Source organism: Colobus angolensis, unplaced genomic scaffold, assembly GCF_000951035.1.
Source record: "Colobus angolensis palliatus isolate OR3802 unplaced genomic scaffold, Cang.pa_1.0 Scaffold11, whole genome shotgun sequence".
NCBI classification, from domain to species: Eukaryota; Metazoa; Chordata; class Mammalia; order Primates; family Cercopithecidae; genus Colobus; species Colobus angolensis.
In genome coordinates, this window is record NW_012112030.1 from 8,826,533 (window position 1) to 8,842,082 (window position 15,550).

General features: G+C 43.7%; 1 protein-coding gene across 1 annotated transcript in view; it reads left to right on the plus strand.

Moving 5' to 3' along the window:
* The window catches only part of KIAA1467 (KIAA1467 ortholog), a 36,827-nt gene that overhangs the window by 13,181 nt on the left and 8,096 nt on the right, over positions 1-15,550 (plus strand). Inside the window, exons 3-10 of the mRNA XM_011953991.1 lie at positions 1,070-1,168; positions 4,179-4,367; positions 5,451-5,581; positions 9,203-9,350; positions 9,720-9,861; positions 10,869-11,012; positions 11,195-11,276; positions 13,737-13,892. Of these exons, the coding sequence (XP_011809381.1) occupies positions 1,070-1,168; positions 4,179-4,367; positions 5,451-5,581; positions 9,203-9,350; positions 9,720-9,861; positions 10,869-11,012; positions 11,195-11,276; positions 13,737-13,892 (1,091 nt within the window). The remainder of the gene's footprint in view (positions 1-1,069; positions 1,169-4,178; positions 4,368-5,450; positions 5,582-9,202; positions 9,351-9,719; positions 9,862-10,868; positions 11,013-11,194; positions 11,277-13,736; positions 13,893-15,550) is intronic.

Here is a 15,550-nt window from a genome sequence, read left to right on the forward strand (position 1 = left end):
CATCCATTTTACTGTTGGTAAACCTTTAAGTGATGCTTCCAGTCTTTTTTTTTTTTTTTAAATAAATAAGTGATGCTGCTAAGAACATTTTTGTATGTGTTTCCTATTGCAGTGTATAAGAATTTCTCTAAGGCATAAACCTGGGAGTAAAATTGCTGGATCATACCATAGGGTGTGTGCATGTTCATTATTAGTAGTTTATGTTAAATTATTTTCCAACGTGGTTGTACCAATTTACACTTCCCCTAGCAGTGTATGAGTTCTCTCCAAATTGTGTGGGCATCCTCTGAGTCCATACTGTTGGGTGGTGGGGGGATGGAAGTCCAGACTCCACACTAGGCCTCTGCTGACACCACCCCTGTGGAGAGGAGGGAGAGGGCTGCCTTGTTGATGCTAGTTGGGGTGGAACTCCTTTGGTCCTGCTGGGTGAGGATGACAGTCCTGGCCCCCACCTGGCTTTCTCTGACATGACCCTGATGGTGGTGGTGTGGTGGTGGGGTGCCTTGTTACATCCAGGAGAGGGTGGGAGCCAGGCTCCACATTCAGCCTTTGCTATATGGGTGGGTGGAGCTGGGCCCATAATTTTATCTGGGGTGTTTGGTTGGAGTAGAACAGTTATTATCTAAAACTTTCCTGTCTTGCTGGACTGCACCTTTCCTGGGCTTTTGGCTAGGGAAGCCAGCCTTTTCTGGGGCTTTTTTTGTCTGTACCTGTGGTGTTTTTGGGTTGCTGGCTTTTCCAGCACCCTATCTGGGTATTACGAGGCCAAAAGAAAACCCAGGGGACTCATTACCTTGTCATTCCTTGGGTCTTGCAGTCCCTAGCTGATCTACTTCCTTCTCTCCACCTTTTAGAGTTGTCTTATGTTTGTTGTATATACAGTGTGCAGGACTTTTCGATGCACTTAGCCGGGGTGGCGGGGTCGGGGGCGGGGAGTAGGGAGAGGTGTGTATACTGTACCTAGTCAAGGAACTGGAGTCTGCCTGGTGTTTATAGAGCTACTGGCAACAGAGATCTGGTTTGTGGTAACTTGCTCAGGACCTTTTTGGTTTTTTTATGTGTGTAACAGGTGGGGACCTGTCTCCATTGGAATTGGCTGATGTGAATGGAGATGGCCTGCGTGATGTGCTTCTCTCCTTTGTGATGTCAAGGAACGGGAGTGCAGTAGGTAAGAGACGTGTCTTTTCAAGACTGCTACAGGGATACCGTCAGCTAGGAGAAAACATCAGAGCTGTGTCCCAAGTGGTACTGCAGAAGGATCTGCAGTGAACAGAAAGTTAACCTTGGTTCTGGCATACATGAAAACCCTCATAGGAAAGCTTCCACATATAAATAAAGCTCAGTCTGAAAAATCAGAGGGAGTTATAGCTGGAAGGAATTTTTAGTGGTGACCAGGCCAGTGAAGAAACTGCAATGCAGAGAGGAAGTGACTTGCTCACACACTTTGCAACGAACAGTGTTAGTCCTCGGGTTTCATGGGTTTTCTCCTGGTTTTGCATTGCTTCTTAGATTATAGTGAACATTGACTTTATGCTACCTTCCATATCCTGGCAGAAAACTTTTGTTCATAGACTTACACATCTTTACACACATACCTGTTGGCCGGGTGTTTTCCTTTCCCCCTTCAGTTTACGCTTGTAGACCTGCTGCCCATCCTGCTCTCTGCATGGGGAGGCTGAGCTGTATGGATGGTATCAATAGGCTTCCTTGCCTGCTGGTCTCCTTTCAATGGGGGAAGACAGCTCAGGAATGGGAGGGGAGGAAGAGTGTGAGGGGAGGTATTCACTCCCCGGCTCCCTCCCCGCCGGCGTCACCGCAGGATGGCTGCTACAGCCTTGACCCTGGGTCACAGCTCGTTTCAAGGTGGCCCTCCTATAGGACTTTGCTTTTCTGGATTCCAGTAATTGCATCCTCTCCTTGTGTCTTTGTGGGGGAGCCTAACAGTTCTGAGGGTCTGCACTATCACTTGTGGTGTTTCTACACGCTGGCCACATCTTTGTGAATAGTCTCCTTATGAAACCATCCACAACTTACCCTAATTTAGGGTGCTGTTTCTGGGATCCCAGCTTTTACACATGTCAGCTGTAGAAAAAGAAAAATGTTCTGATTTCAGCCTAAGTACACAAGGCTTTTGGTTGGTCCTGCAGTCTCCACTACAGTGGAGTCAAACTGCAGCCTGTGAGCTGATGCAGGGACCTAGTTTGATGTTGAAGGTGCCCTAGTGACTGCTTTTAAGTCATCTAGGCCTTGGAATACACGTCTAGGTGTGTTTGAGAGAATTCTAAACCACATCTCTTACATTAGTAGGGGTGGCTTTCTGAGGCCCACGTGAGATGTGAAAGCAGTCTGGGTGGAGGTCTGCTATAGAGAGCATCTCCAGCCTAGGAGTAGATTTCCGTGCAATCAAAACTTGATTACACTTTTCCTGCCCGTGACTTCTGAAGTAAAAATCTTCCCCATCTACTTAGATTTAGAGATGTTTTTAGTCATTTGGTATCTTATGTGGTTTGCTTCATATAAAGACTCATAATGGCAAGGCCGTGGGTTTGGACACAATATGGACCAGGCTGATTTGGCCACAGACTGTGCAAATAAGGATGTAGTGAACATATGGTGCTTTCTATGTGTTGATACACCATTGTCAGCACGTAACGTATGAAGGAATTTATCCCTCCACACAGTCCTGTGAGGTAGACTCATTATTATTTCCCTTTTGCACATGAGGAAGGTGAGACATCGTGAGGTTAAAGAACTTGCCCAAAGTCCTGCCGCTGGTAAATGGTAGAGCTGGGGATTCAGATCCAAGGAGTCTGGCTCTGGAGTTCATGTCCTTGACCCTCATGCCAAGCTGCTGTGCCCATAATCCACAAAGCTCTGTGCCACTGGACACAGAGGGATTAAGTTTTTGGTCTATTCACTTGTTCCTTCATTCAGCAACTGTGTGTTGATGCTGACTGTGTGGCAGCCACTGTGCACCTTCTCTAGAGTTCTGCTGATTACACACAGACTGCCGAACAAGAGGAGCCTGGCCTCGGCCTCGAGGAGTCATGGTCTAGCAGGAAGGGGTAACGCATCACCACCTGGGAAAAGATGAGCTAGAGCATTGTAGGATGGAGTAGGTTCCTCCAGTAGGGAGAACTGCACAGGATAGGGATGCTAGCACCTTTGAGAAGCCTGGAAGTTACCATATACCACCCTTGTTTGTCATATATATCTTCTGGCAACAAGGTGTGAAACAGCCAACCATAGTTTGTCACTTGTTTTTAGGTTGTATAATTAGTTAGTCCTACTGAGGAATAGATAGAAGGAAGCTCTAAAAGTTTTGTTTCCTTATCTGTATTAGTTTTGCTGAAAGTGGGAACTGTATGAAATGAGTCATGTATCCCTGTCCTGAGAGTGCACGTGAAACTGACAAGGGAGAAAGTTCTGAGTCTGATGTAGTAATTAAGTGACATAAAGGCTTATTTACTAAGGGCATGGCTATTTTCATCCCTTACTAGCTGTCCTTGGACCTAGGTATTAGGTCTTTCCAAACATTTTTTCCTGACTGGGACCAAATCAATTGATTCCGTAGAACTCTAGACTAGCAAGACCCACTCATCATTGCTATATGTGATCTTCAAGTTTATTTTTAAAAAAAAATTTTTCTACTCTAGGAAGCATTTGTTAGTGATGATTCGAATTCAGGTATTTTGCTCCCTGCTCTGCACACATTCTAGATCGGTCTTATGTTTCCGAGCATATCTTTTCCTCCTGTTTTTTTTGTTCTTAACTACCTTTTCCATATTCTTGATTTTGCTCCTGTCTCTTATTAGGCAAACAGTTGCTATAGGTGCAGACATTAGTGAGACAGTCTTTCTCCTTAAGGATATCACCATTTAGTTGGGGCCAAGGTGGCAAACATGTAAAGAGAAGTGTTGGGAAAGGTGCAAAAGTGGAGATTCATTCGACAGTGTAGAGGAGGCCACAGCTCTTGTCTTACATGAGAAGCGTGTTAAGCAAAGATGACAGGCATTCTGTGTTTACACCTTGCTGCCAGAAGTGTGGGAGGGAGCTGAATACACAGGTGTGGTTGCTGCCTTACCACCATCCACTTGGAGTTTTGTGGCCTCTTGTTCATCTCTGCCTCTTATCTCCTCTGCCTGCTTTCCTTTTTTATCTCTCTTGTGTGCTTTTAGGTGGCTCAAGGCCAGCTGCTAATCTTGTGTGCCTTTCGGGGATGAATGGCAGCACACTGTGGTCTAGTCTTCTCCCTGAGGAGGCTCGAGATATCACATGTTTGGAGCTGATGCCAGGAAGCTTGGCTGAAACCATCTGCCTTGTGACGGGGACACACAAAATGCTCAGTGCATTCAATGCAACGTCAGGTAAATACCATTGATCACAAAAGAACTTTGCTCCTACGAGCCATAATGTTGGATTAGAATCATCTGTTGGGTGGGGGACCTTTCTACTTTCACATGGTGGAATGTCTGATTTACTGCTCTGGAATATGGTTATTAAGAGAAATGAGAGAAAAGGTTTGGGTGCTTTGAGTAAACAGATCCATGGTTCAACCTGTTTGGTGATAGGATGGGGCTGGAACTGAATTACCCAAACAGAAACTACCCTGAGGCCTTTGGTGTATAAATAGTCTCCTGACTCTGTTCTTTGTACAAAAGACAACTGAATTTTGATTCTTCATATTTGATATACATGGGATCCATGTGTAAACTTGGGCATTAACTACTTAAAAAAATACGTCAGTGAAGAAATAAAGGTTTGTTGAGGCTTGTTGACTGGCCTTTTAGCTTCTTACTGCATCCAGACATACATGACAAAGGGAATGAAAAAGAATCACATGTCCTGAAGGTTCTTACAGAATCCTAAGTATACGGCCCATAGGCTTGGTACTGCTGGGCCGTGTGCTCACGTGGAGCGGAATAAATAACATCCTTCCCAGGTTTAGAGGTTGGAGTTTGGTCGCGGGGTGCTTCTGAGTGAAAAAAACTGGGATTTGAGTTAACTGTAGAACTGAAGCCATCTGGAAAACTTCCCATGATGCTGTGGTGCTTTCTTATGTGGCAGTGTAGGGGAAGGAAGCAGAGGGGTCTGGTCGGCTGCCCCTGGATGTTTCCTTAACAGTTGTTATAATCTCTAACAGATTCGTTCCCTCACCCCAGGCAAGTGAGCCCTTCTTTGCTGGAAAGGATTTAGCACCTCCATTTTATCTAAAAGGATCTAGGTGGGAAATTATTGCATGGATTTGTTAGCCAGATACCTGAGGATTCAGATCACACTCCCTGCTCCCTCCTCCTCAGTAAGACAAAAATGAAAGGCAGTAAGTAGGCAGGAGTTGCTGTCTGTTGTTCAGCCCATTGCGTCTTTCTTTTCTGGCCTGGGAACATGGCATCTGCCTTTTCCAGAGTCAAGAAGCTGTCATAGTGACCAGCCTATGTGTCCTTCCTCAGGGAAAGCCATTTGGACTTTGAACCCAAACTACTTGTCTAATGGTACCTTAGCTGCCCCAGTTGTGGTGCTGCCAGACTTGGATGAAGATGGTGTTCGAGACCTTGTGGTTCTGGCCATTGGGGAATTGCAGGTATGATCTCTATTAAATGGTTTTTGTTTCTTATAGGGAATGCTTCTATTTTAGTTGTCTCGGCTCCTAGTGTTGTTATTATAAATACTGCTTGAAATGTTCTTTTTACAAGAGTTTAAGTAAATTCTCTTTGTGAGGTTAAGGGAATATATGACCATTATGAACCCGTTTTCTCTGGCAGCCTCACGGCTCCATGGACTGGGGTGTAGTGGAGCTTTAGTCAGATAGGTCTGTATGTGAATTCCACCTTTACCACTTTATGTCTTTGCAGCCTTGGGCAAGCCATGGAGCCTGTCCAAGCTCTGGTTTCTTCATATGTCAAAAGGGCATGTTATATCTACTTACATCATTGTTATGAAAATTAGAGCTAACATATTTAAAGTGCCTAGAGTAGTGCCTATGTTTACTGTGTATATGTATTTTTAGTTTTACTATATTATATATGTACATTTTTATGTCAATTATAAAACAATAGAACAGGCTGGTACAAAGTTCATAAAAGATACGTAGGAAAAAAATCTAAGTCAAGCAATAATAACAACAATGACCAAAGAAAGGAGTGTTGTAATCTAGGCTGTGACAAGGCAGACTTTGATCCAGGACAGTGGCCCTTGAATTATGGTCCTAAATTGTGATTTGCAGGAACTTCAGTGTACTGGTTACTCTGCACGCAGATAAAATAAGAGTAGTCTTTCGCCCACATCACAGGCAGGAATAAATTAATGAGCAGGATGATCTCGATTTTAAGTTTTTATTCTGGAAGCATTTTTCAGAGCTTTTGTCAAAGACTTTTTCTCAGACTTCCTAGTGTGTCTGCCAAGGAAATGCTTGGGCACAAAAGAGTCAATCGGCAAAGAATGTTTATGGAAAAATGTGGATATGGCTAATTTTGCCTCATTTGATAACCTATTTTAATTTTAGTAGACCTTGTGTTTGCTGTTGTGATCTTTGTATTGCCTATATGGAGTAGAGTTGTAAATTCTGCAGGTAAAATTATGCAGAATGGAATGAAATCTGTTAAGATTTTGTATCTTTCTGCCAAGAGTCCCCCAAACTCAGAGTGCCCCGTCAGTCATGAGTTTTGAGGAGCACTGCTCTAACACACTAAACTCTCCCTTACATTTGCAAGATAAAGGCAAGATCCAGAATGAGCTAAATTTCTGAAGCCTACTTAGTTTTAAGGGTTTTAAGCTTTAAGGGTACTTTATGTTCGTTTTCTTTAGCGAGCCAGTTGGTCTTAAAGTGGACCCGAACCAAGGATTCAGGAATTATTCATGTAATCTTTTTTATCCTAGCCATTATGAATAAAGAGATTGGGGACTAGGGAAAATTTGAATTGTTACTTACATCAGGGAGCAATTCTCTGAAGGGGAACATATGGGGAGGCACAGCAAGCCATTGAACAAGTTTTTGTGTCGTGATTGAATTTAGAAATCTTGGTCTAACTGTCCCGTCTGGCCGCTTATTAGCTGGTAGTGGTTGGCAGGAGAGTGGCTCAGGCCCTTGGGGACCCTCCATAGTAAGGAGGTCTCCACCTGAGGAAGCGGCTTCTTGCCCACTCTTACTCTGTGTCCTTTGTGTTGGTCTCTACCCAGTATATTGCCCGTCTTGCCCTACAGAATTTTCACAATAGGGTACAGCTAGGGCATAGTCTTAGTTCTGCTTGAAGAGTGGTAGACAGTTCTAGGAAAACCTTATAGAGGCACTAGGTATATAGCGCAGCAGCTTCATCCTTGTACTGACCTCTTTTGACCTCTCTACCAGCAACAAGGGACCCCAGGAACCTGCATAAGCTTCTGAGATGGAAGACTCTCTCTTCACAAGGAAGGAAACCTAAGTCTGTGACTTAGAGTGATTGCATTTGTTGATCTGGGTTTAGAGTGAAGTGGGCTTGGAGAACTGGACCTGGTTTTTGATTAGAGGAACTGAAAAGGTCTAGAACATTAGTGGGAAGGGACCTTGAAGACCATTTGGTTAACTTTCTCGTACCATGCTATGATCTGTGGTTCAGCTTTACAGGCATATTGGCACCCCACTCTCTTGGCGTACTCAGGCTAATGGAATAACATGAATTTGTGAGGCAGTCCATTTCATTTTTGGGCCAGCTCCAGAAAATTCTGTCCTAAGCAGAAAGAAATCTGCTTTCTCATAGCTTCCACTCATTGTTCCAGCTTCATTCCCATAGAACTACTCTGAATGAGTCTAATCCCCTTTCTATAGGAAAGCTGTTTAAACATTAGCCTAGTCCCTGTAAGCTTGCTACTCAAGGCTAAATATCCCCATTTCTTATACTGTTCCTCATGCAACCAGGAAGTCCAGACCCCTCTTTTTCTTGATTTCTTTCCCTTCGCATTCTAGTTTGTCCAAATCTCTTTTAAAATGTGGTACTTATATCTAAAAACAGCATTTTATTTGTAGTATAACCAATGTGTCAACCTAAGGGAATAGTTACTTATTTTGATATAGACTCTGTATTTCTGTTTTTGCAGGCAAAGATCATAATATATTTTCTAAGATTTGCTTTTTATTTGTAACCAGTTAAAGTACCTGTATCTTTTAATGTTTAATTATTAATAGACCAGTTTTTTTTTTTCTGGCAGATTTTGACTCATCTTCCAGCCTAAGGTTTTTTTGAATTTTGAGTTTGTCTTATGCCATATTAGCTATCCTTCTCAGCTTTGTGATAAACTTGAATTCTATTCTTTCAAGTCTTTGATAAGAATGTTTAATAGGAATGGGGCAATGGCAGAGTGCTATGATATTCCTGTAAAAACCTCCCTCTAGGTTATTATTGATCCCATAAGTACCGTTTCCTGGTACACGGCAAACCACATTTCTTTATCTTGTCCAGAGAGTTCATGATGATAAACTTTGTCAAAAGCTTTACTGAAGTCAAGATATCAGTAAAATCCTCATATTTAACTGGTAACTCTATCCCCAGAAGAAAATCCTCTAGAGCTGAAGTTGGCTGCTGTGGCCTGTAGGTTAAATTTGGCCCACTACTTGTTTTTGTAAATAGAGCTTTATTGGAACATACTCACACCCATTCATTTATGTGTTGTTTATGACGGCTTTCACGCTAGAACAGCAGAGTAGAATAGTTGCTACAGAGATCATCAAGCTGGCAAAGCCTAAAATTTGGCCCTTCACAGAAAAAGTTTGCTGATCTCTCTTTGAGAATAAAGTTGATGGTATCCAGGCCAGGCATCCAGTGTTCTGATGGGAGAGCACCGCCTGGATTAACTCTAGCTGGAACCAAATATTACTGGGGATTTCTGGTATTGAAGTAAAGACCCAGGGGCCAGCCATCCTATGTTTAGCTGTGGGCTAGAATTCTGTGCCTCAGGAGACTGTTCCACAAGCAACAATTCTGCTTCAGAGAAACTGTCTGAGGTGCTTTGAAGATGCCCTTTGCTAGCTCTAATGAGGCAATGGGACATTTGCCTCACTTGCTTACTTGCAGGGAAATAAAGCAAAGCAGGTTTGGCTTTGTGCTTTCCAATTTGGGGGAGTGTTTCTGAACCCGTGGCTAATGAGGAGGCAGTGACTGTCTGGAGAAGCCATTTAATTAGGAAACGATAGGGCTTCTGTTGACTCCACTCCCCTCTTTTACTTCCTCAGCCAGATCTGTGCTTTCTGCTGGTGTCCGGCCGGACTGGAAGTCCAGTGGGTCGACCTGTGAAGTACAACATCGTGGGAGTTAGGAATCTGATTGGTCCTCAGGTTTACATCACAACAAATGGGGCTGTCTACATCCTGTTTGGCTTTGGTAAGATGCAAGGCTAGTTTTTGCTCCTGTTCCCCACTGGCGTATGTGATGGGGTCTTCCTTGTGAGACAGGCTGAAAGCTCAGGAACTCCTGACACCAGCCTTCCCAGAGCCTTCTAATGCAGGGGTCTCTCACTGTCCCCCACCTATCACAGGCTATTAACTCTGCTTTCTTTTGCTGCCTCCTCTAAAGGGAAGACTCTTGTCCAGCACCCACTTAATCAACCTCCCCACTTGTTCTGTGTTGTCCAGTCTGGGTGGACTCTGTTAGACCCATCTGGTCAGGCTCTGTGTCTCTTGCTCAGATCCTCACCATGGGACAGTTCTGTTAAATTCAAATTCTCAGTGTTGGTTCTTCCTGTGGTGCTAGGAAATATACAGGCTGTCGCCCTGCGGGACATTTTTGTTCAGGCCCAAAATCGAGACAGCTCACCACCCTCTCTGCAGATAGAAGAGCCAGAATGGGAGAAGCGAAGATCCATCAACCTCTCTGACCTCATTGATGTTTACAGGTAGGGCAGATGTCTGTCCTTGGTCACAGTGAGATCTCCTGTGAACTCATGTGCCTTTGAGTCTCTAAGTTTGGTTGGGCTGGTGAATATGTGGGTAGAGGTTTGGGGGAAACAGTGCTAATCTTAATTTACTATCCTCTGATCTGGTTAACGTGAGTTAGAAATTTTCTTCTCTTGGTAACGTAATGCGTTGATATCTATGTGTTGGTGACCATGTGTGATCACTTCTCAGGTAGGATGTAAGGAAGGATACTTAGGGCTCTGAGTCAGAGTGGGGAGGGAGATAGACTTATCTAACTGTTTGTAAAACTGTGTTGAAGGATCTGACCTACTCTTTTCTGTATTTTTCTCTTAGTTGAAGCATCATTTTGACAGAAGCAAGAATAGTGTCCGTGAAATCTTATTTTTTTATTTTTATTTATTTCTTAATTAGAAGCATGTAGTTTGTCACATGCCGGGGATTTTACCCATTTAACCCGAAGCCTGGATAATAATTGTTTCATTCTTTTCTACCAGAAGTTTCAAATCGTTTTCTAGCATTTTTTTAGGCAGTATCATGTTGTTTTGGTGAATTTGACAGGTATTAAGTAGAATAGTCCCAGGAGCACCGAGCAAGAACAAATTCAGCGAAGTGTATGCCATGGGCTGCTGCCCAAGCTCGTTGGCAACCTCTGGCCTCCTGTCCAGATCTCTGTCTGCCTTCCCTGTGATTATCCTTGACTCTGTTGCCTTTCCCAGAGTATGAATGTGAGAGATATTGCACTGTAGCACTTCTCCTATGAGTTCCTTTTGAACTTGTATGGAATTTTCTAGGGATCCTTGGTTTCTAAGGTCAAGAAAATGAGATTCAACTGAAACAACAGTGTGTCCCACTTGATGAGATAATGGTAGGGCATGAATATAAGAGTGTATACAGGTGTATGTATACTGAGAGACAAAGCCAAAATAAATGGCTCAGAAATGTCGTTCAAGCCAGAGACTAACTGTTGGGGTCTTATTTAATCCAGTGATGGTGCTGAACTACTCCAGATGGTGAAGGCACCAGATTGCAACTGCAGCAACCTTCTGATTACAACCAGACAAGGCCTTGTGCTGCTTCGGGGGCAAAATCTGACACCTTACTGGACATTGAGACTTCAAGGCCTGCGCAGGTTTGCAGTGTGTTCCTTCTTGTGTTTGCTGTTTTGATCCACTTTCCCCTGTCTAAAAATTGTCCAGAACAATTGCCTGCAATTCTTATATCTGGGGCCAGTGCAAGAGAAGGGAGGGAGAGTTCTTAGTTTTCCCGTTTTTCTTGTTCACTACTGATTGCTTACTTTGTCCTTATTTGCAGCCCGCCTACTCCTGGATATTTCACTGATGATCAGACGTTAGACTTCCTTCTGCAGATACAGGATGGAGTTGGGATGAAAAAGGTAAAACTTTGGGCCTCAGATCAATCAAAGCATATGTAAAGTATATGCTTTCTGTCCAGCCCTCTGCTAGGCACAGCAGGGAATAAAAAGAACCTAAAATATGATCTCTGCCTTCAAAGAACTCAGAGTCTCACTGAGTGGATAAAATGAAAATTCACAGTTCAGTGCTAAAATCTGGAGCACTGGAAGCCTTTCTAGGATAATCTTCTTCCTATATAGGAGTTTCTTGTTCTGGATCCCTAGCTTACAGTTAGGCAATGGAAACCTTCTGTAATCTCTTGGTGGAGAAAGACAGGTATACAGAAAGGTAATACTTTAACACACAGCTACACCTAAGATTTCAGAGGAGTCTGTGGTGACTGGGGTTTTATGGAAGACCTTATAAAGGAGGGAAATATAAGCAGAGCTTTTTAAAGCTGAATCATATTTATATGGAGAGGAAAACATGCCAGGTCAGGGGCGCCAAGACCGGAGGCCCAGAGACAGAAAGGATAGAGCATGTTCCAAGGACACTGAATAGATCTTTGATATTACATGAAGTTGCATATTGTGAGAATATAATGATTGGATAGATGACTTTCATTTCTTTAACATTACAGCAGAATTACAGAGTTACAATTTTTTTTTTTTATTATCGACCTTGCATTTTGGTTTATTTTCACTGTGAAATATATATCTATTTCTATACATTGCCCACTGTTCCCTGAGAGAGAAAAGGAATTCAACAAACACTTTATCATCACCTCTAATGTGTTTCAACTTCTGTGCTGAATGCTGGAGACACAAAATTAATGAAGACAAAGTCACTGCACAGCTCTGCCACATGCTGGAAAGTGCTGTTGTGGAGGTCCACCGGAAACACAGGGAGCAGATGGAGTGCAGGCGAGCTGGAGGGCCAGGGAGGCGAGAGATGCCTCATGTTGGTCAGGGGTTGTATGTGCAGAATCATGAGAGCAGAGAAAAGGTTTGCTAAGTAGATAAGGGTGGGCTGAGGTGCACTCCCACCAGAGAGACGAGAATGAGGTCAGCTTACAGAGGGCCCCGAAAGCACAGCTGCAGAATCCGGATGAGGCTTTGGAGGCCATAGGGCTATTTGGTTATGGGCAGAGGACAGATACAGTGATAAAAGCATCATGTTAGGGAGACTTCCAACAGTGCTGTATAGGAAAAGCCAATGCCTGCGTGTAATTCAAAGGAATTTCCGATACGGATTGGGATTTCACTGGTGCTGGGAGGACAATGGAAGAAGGGTATATAGTAGGTATAGTAGGTTGAAGGTGGAGATGCTGACTTTCAGCCCTGGGTTTTAATCCTGACACCATTACTTATTGGAGACCTTGGGCATATTACCTAATCTCGCCTAGCTGCAGTTTCTGCATTTATAAAACAGGGGTAATAATATTGCCTGCCGTCTTAGGATTATTGTGACAGTTAAATGAAATATGTGTTTGACTGGATACAAGTTTTTAGTGCAGTGTCTCTAAACTTCTTTTTTCCCCAAGACTGCCAAAGGGAATCTTAAAGTGCTTCTCTGTTTTTCTTTCTCTGCTGGTTGAGAAGACTTTGTCTCTGTCAGATTGGTTCCAGGAACTTGTGTGATGCAGAGTCTGAGCATAGGCACAGAAAGGCAGGACTCAGGAGCCTGGAAGAATAGGGCAAGCAGTTGTCCAAAGAGGTTAGGTCCTCCCCTTATAGAAGTGTGGAGACGCTGAGCAGGAGGGAGTAAAGACACTTGGGCTAGAGGAAATTGGGGAACTTCTTGGGGATTGTGGTAAATGAGAGGTTCCAGATTTGTGAGGCATTTAGGGTGAAGAGCAGACATATGCCGGGATTATGAATTTGAACCCCTTCATCATTATGCTTTGAGAAATGCAACTAAGCAATGAATTCCCTCTTGGATTATTTTTTTTGCCTGTTTAAACAGCGCTGCTTTAAATTTGAGACTTCCCTAGGTCCATATGCCACGACACCAAGAGTCAGATCCATAAAGCTGGGAACACCGTGCCCGAGGACAGTGTTCACTGGGCCATTGTTTTCTGAGTGGCTGCTGTGTTGTGGGGAATAAGGTGCTGCTGTTGGCATTTGCAGAGTTGCTGCTGTCTCTCTGAGGACTGTCCTAATCGTGGACAAGCCCTGTGTCCACATCACTTCCTGTCTCTCAGATCCTGCTTTTCTCACCTGTAAAATGGGGTGGACTACATGATTTGAATGTCCCTTTTCCACTTGAGAACTTTGCAGTTCTTGAAATCTATTAAATGGGAACAAGGGCCGCAGAAGCTTAGGTCCTGGTCCTTAGCCATTATTCATGCTCTCTGAACACCCAGTTTGCTTGCATCTTCAAAGCGCAACCTGTTAATATTTGTGTTGTTTGAATACCTGCACATTTTTGTGTGTGCATTTTCTGGGCCTGCTGCTTTTTTGAGGCCTGGCCATGTTTATTCTCTGTCTTCTCTTTTGTAGATGATGGTTGTGGATGGTGACTCTGGCTCTGTGGTTTGGAGTTACCGTGCTCCGTGTCACATGAAAGAAACGCCAGCCACCTCAGCAGTTACTTCAGACCGGAAGTCTGTCTTCCTCTTCTGGGCCGAAGGGCTGTCAGCTGCATCTCCCAATTCCGTGAGTGAGCCTGGGAGGGTCCTTTTTTACTTTGTCAGATGGCAGCTGCTCTGCAGGCCTGACTGTGTTCTGGAGATGTTATTTGATCCATCACTTTCCAAGGGGTTGGGGTAGAAACAAGTCAGCACTCGCTGGAGAAAAGCAGGAACCCCGTGTCCTCCTGAGCCACACCTTTGCCTTTTAGCAGAGAATGTGAATGCTGACAACAGCCCCCGACTGCTGGCTACTGACCGGGGGAAGCTGAATAAAGAATAAAAAGTCCTCCCAAGATACTAGATCCAAATTTGCAGACAATTCATATATGCTACAATTGTTGAAGAGGAGAAATCATTATGACTGGTCTGGAGTGGGCAGAGAGAATTTCAGGGAGGGGTAAGGCTGGGCTTTGAGGCGCATGCCCTGAGACTGAAGGAACAGGTATGGGGGAGGGTGGCCAGCAGTTGGAGAGGGACATTGACCACATAAAACTGAGAGGTCGTTTGAGGAACTATGGGAGAGAAGGTCTGACACCTAGAAGGCAGATTTTAGAAAGTCCTAAATGTTACACTGCAGTGTTTTCATGGGGTTGATGAGGCAGGGTGCTACCTGTGTTAGGTACCCGGGAGTTTTTAGTAAGACCCACCCTGACCTAGTTCAATGAAACACATCTTGACTCAGCACTTTCTGTGTGCCAGGCACTGTGATCTCTGTAGGGATCTAAGGATAAACTGAAAATAATCTTGGCTCTCTAGAGAAGACAGATGGTCCACAGATAATGGGGGGAACCTGATGAAGGCAGGATCCTGAATTCATCCACCAGGCTCAGTCAACAAGTCACTCAACTTCTCTGAGCCTCATGATCTTTATCCATTAATGGTTAATGAAGATGCTAATATATTCACTCATTTTGAGGATCAGATTTACCCAAAATCTAGATTATATTTCTAACTCTGACATGCCCTAACAATGTGACCATGGGCAATTTACTTAACTTTTTAACTTCCTCCCCGCATATGAGGGGACTTCAGAAAGTTCATGGAAAAATTTTATTAAAATATAAAAATAAAAAGTATCAGCCAGGCGCAGGGGCTCATGCCTGTAATCCCATCACTTTCGGAGGCCGAGGCGGGAGAATCACGAGGTCAAGAGTTTGAGACCAGTCTGGCTAACATAGTGAAACCTCGTCTCTACTGAAAATACAAAAAATTAGCCAAGTGTGGTGGTGGGCACCTGTAATTCCAGCTACCTGGGAGGCAGAGGTTGCAGTGAGCCGAGATCATGCCATTGCACTCTAGCCCAGGTGGCAGTGGGAGACTTCGTCTCAAAAAAGAAAAAAAAAAAAGAACTTTATTTCTTAACATAAGCGCCATCAGGTTCAAGACAGTTTGTAAGCATTGATACCAGCCATTTAGTCCATCCCTAAAGAACTGAGGGTCCTGGGAATCTAACCATGTCAATGCAGTCTTTTTTTACATTATAAACTGAAGAAAAATGAGAGCTCTTTAAAGATTTTTTAAGATTGGGAAACTAAAGAAAGTCACAATGAGCTAACTCAGAACTATAAGGTGGATGCCTCATGATTTCCCATTGAAACTCACAAAATTGCTCTTGTTTGATGAGAGGAATGAGTAGGAACATTGTTGTGGTGGAGAAGAACTCTCTGGTGAAGCTTTCCCAGG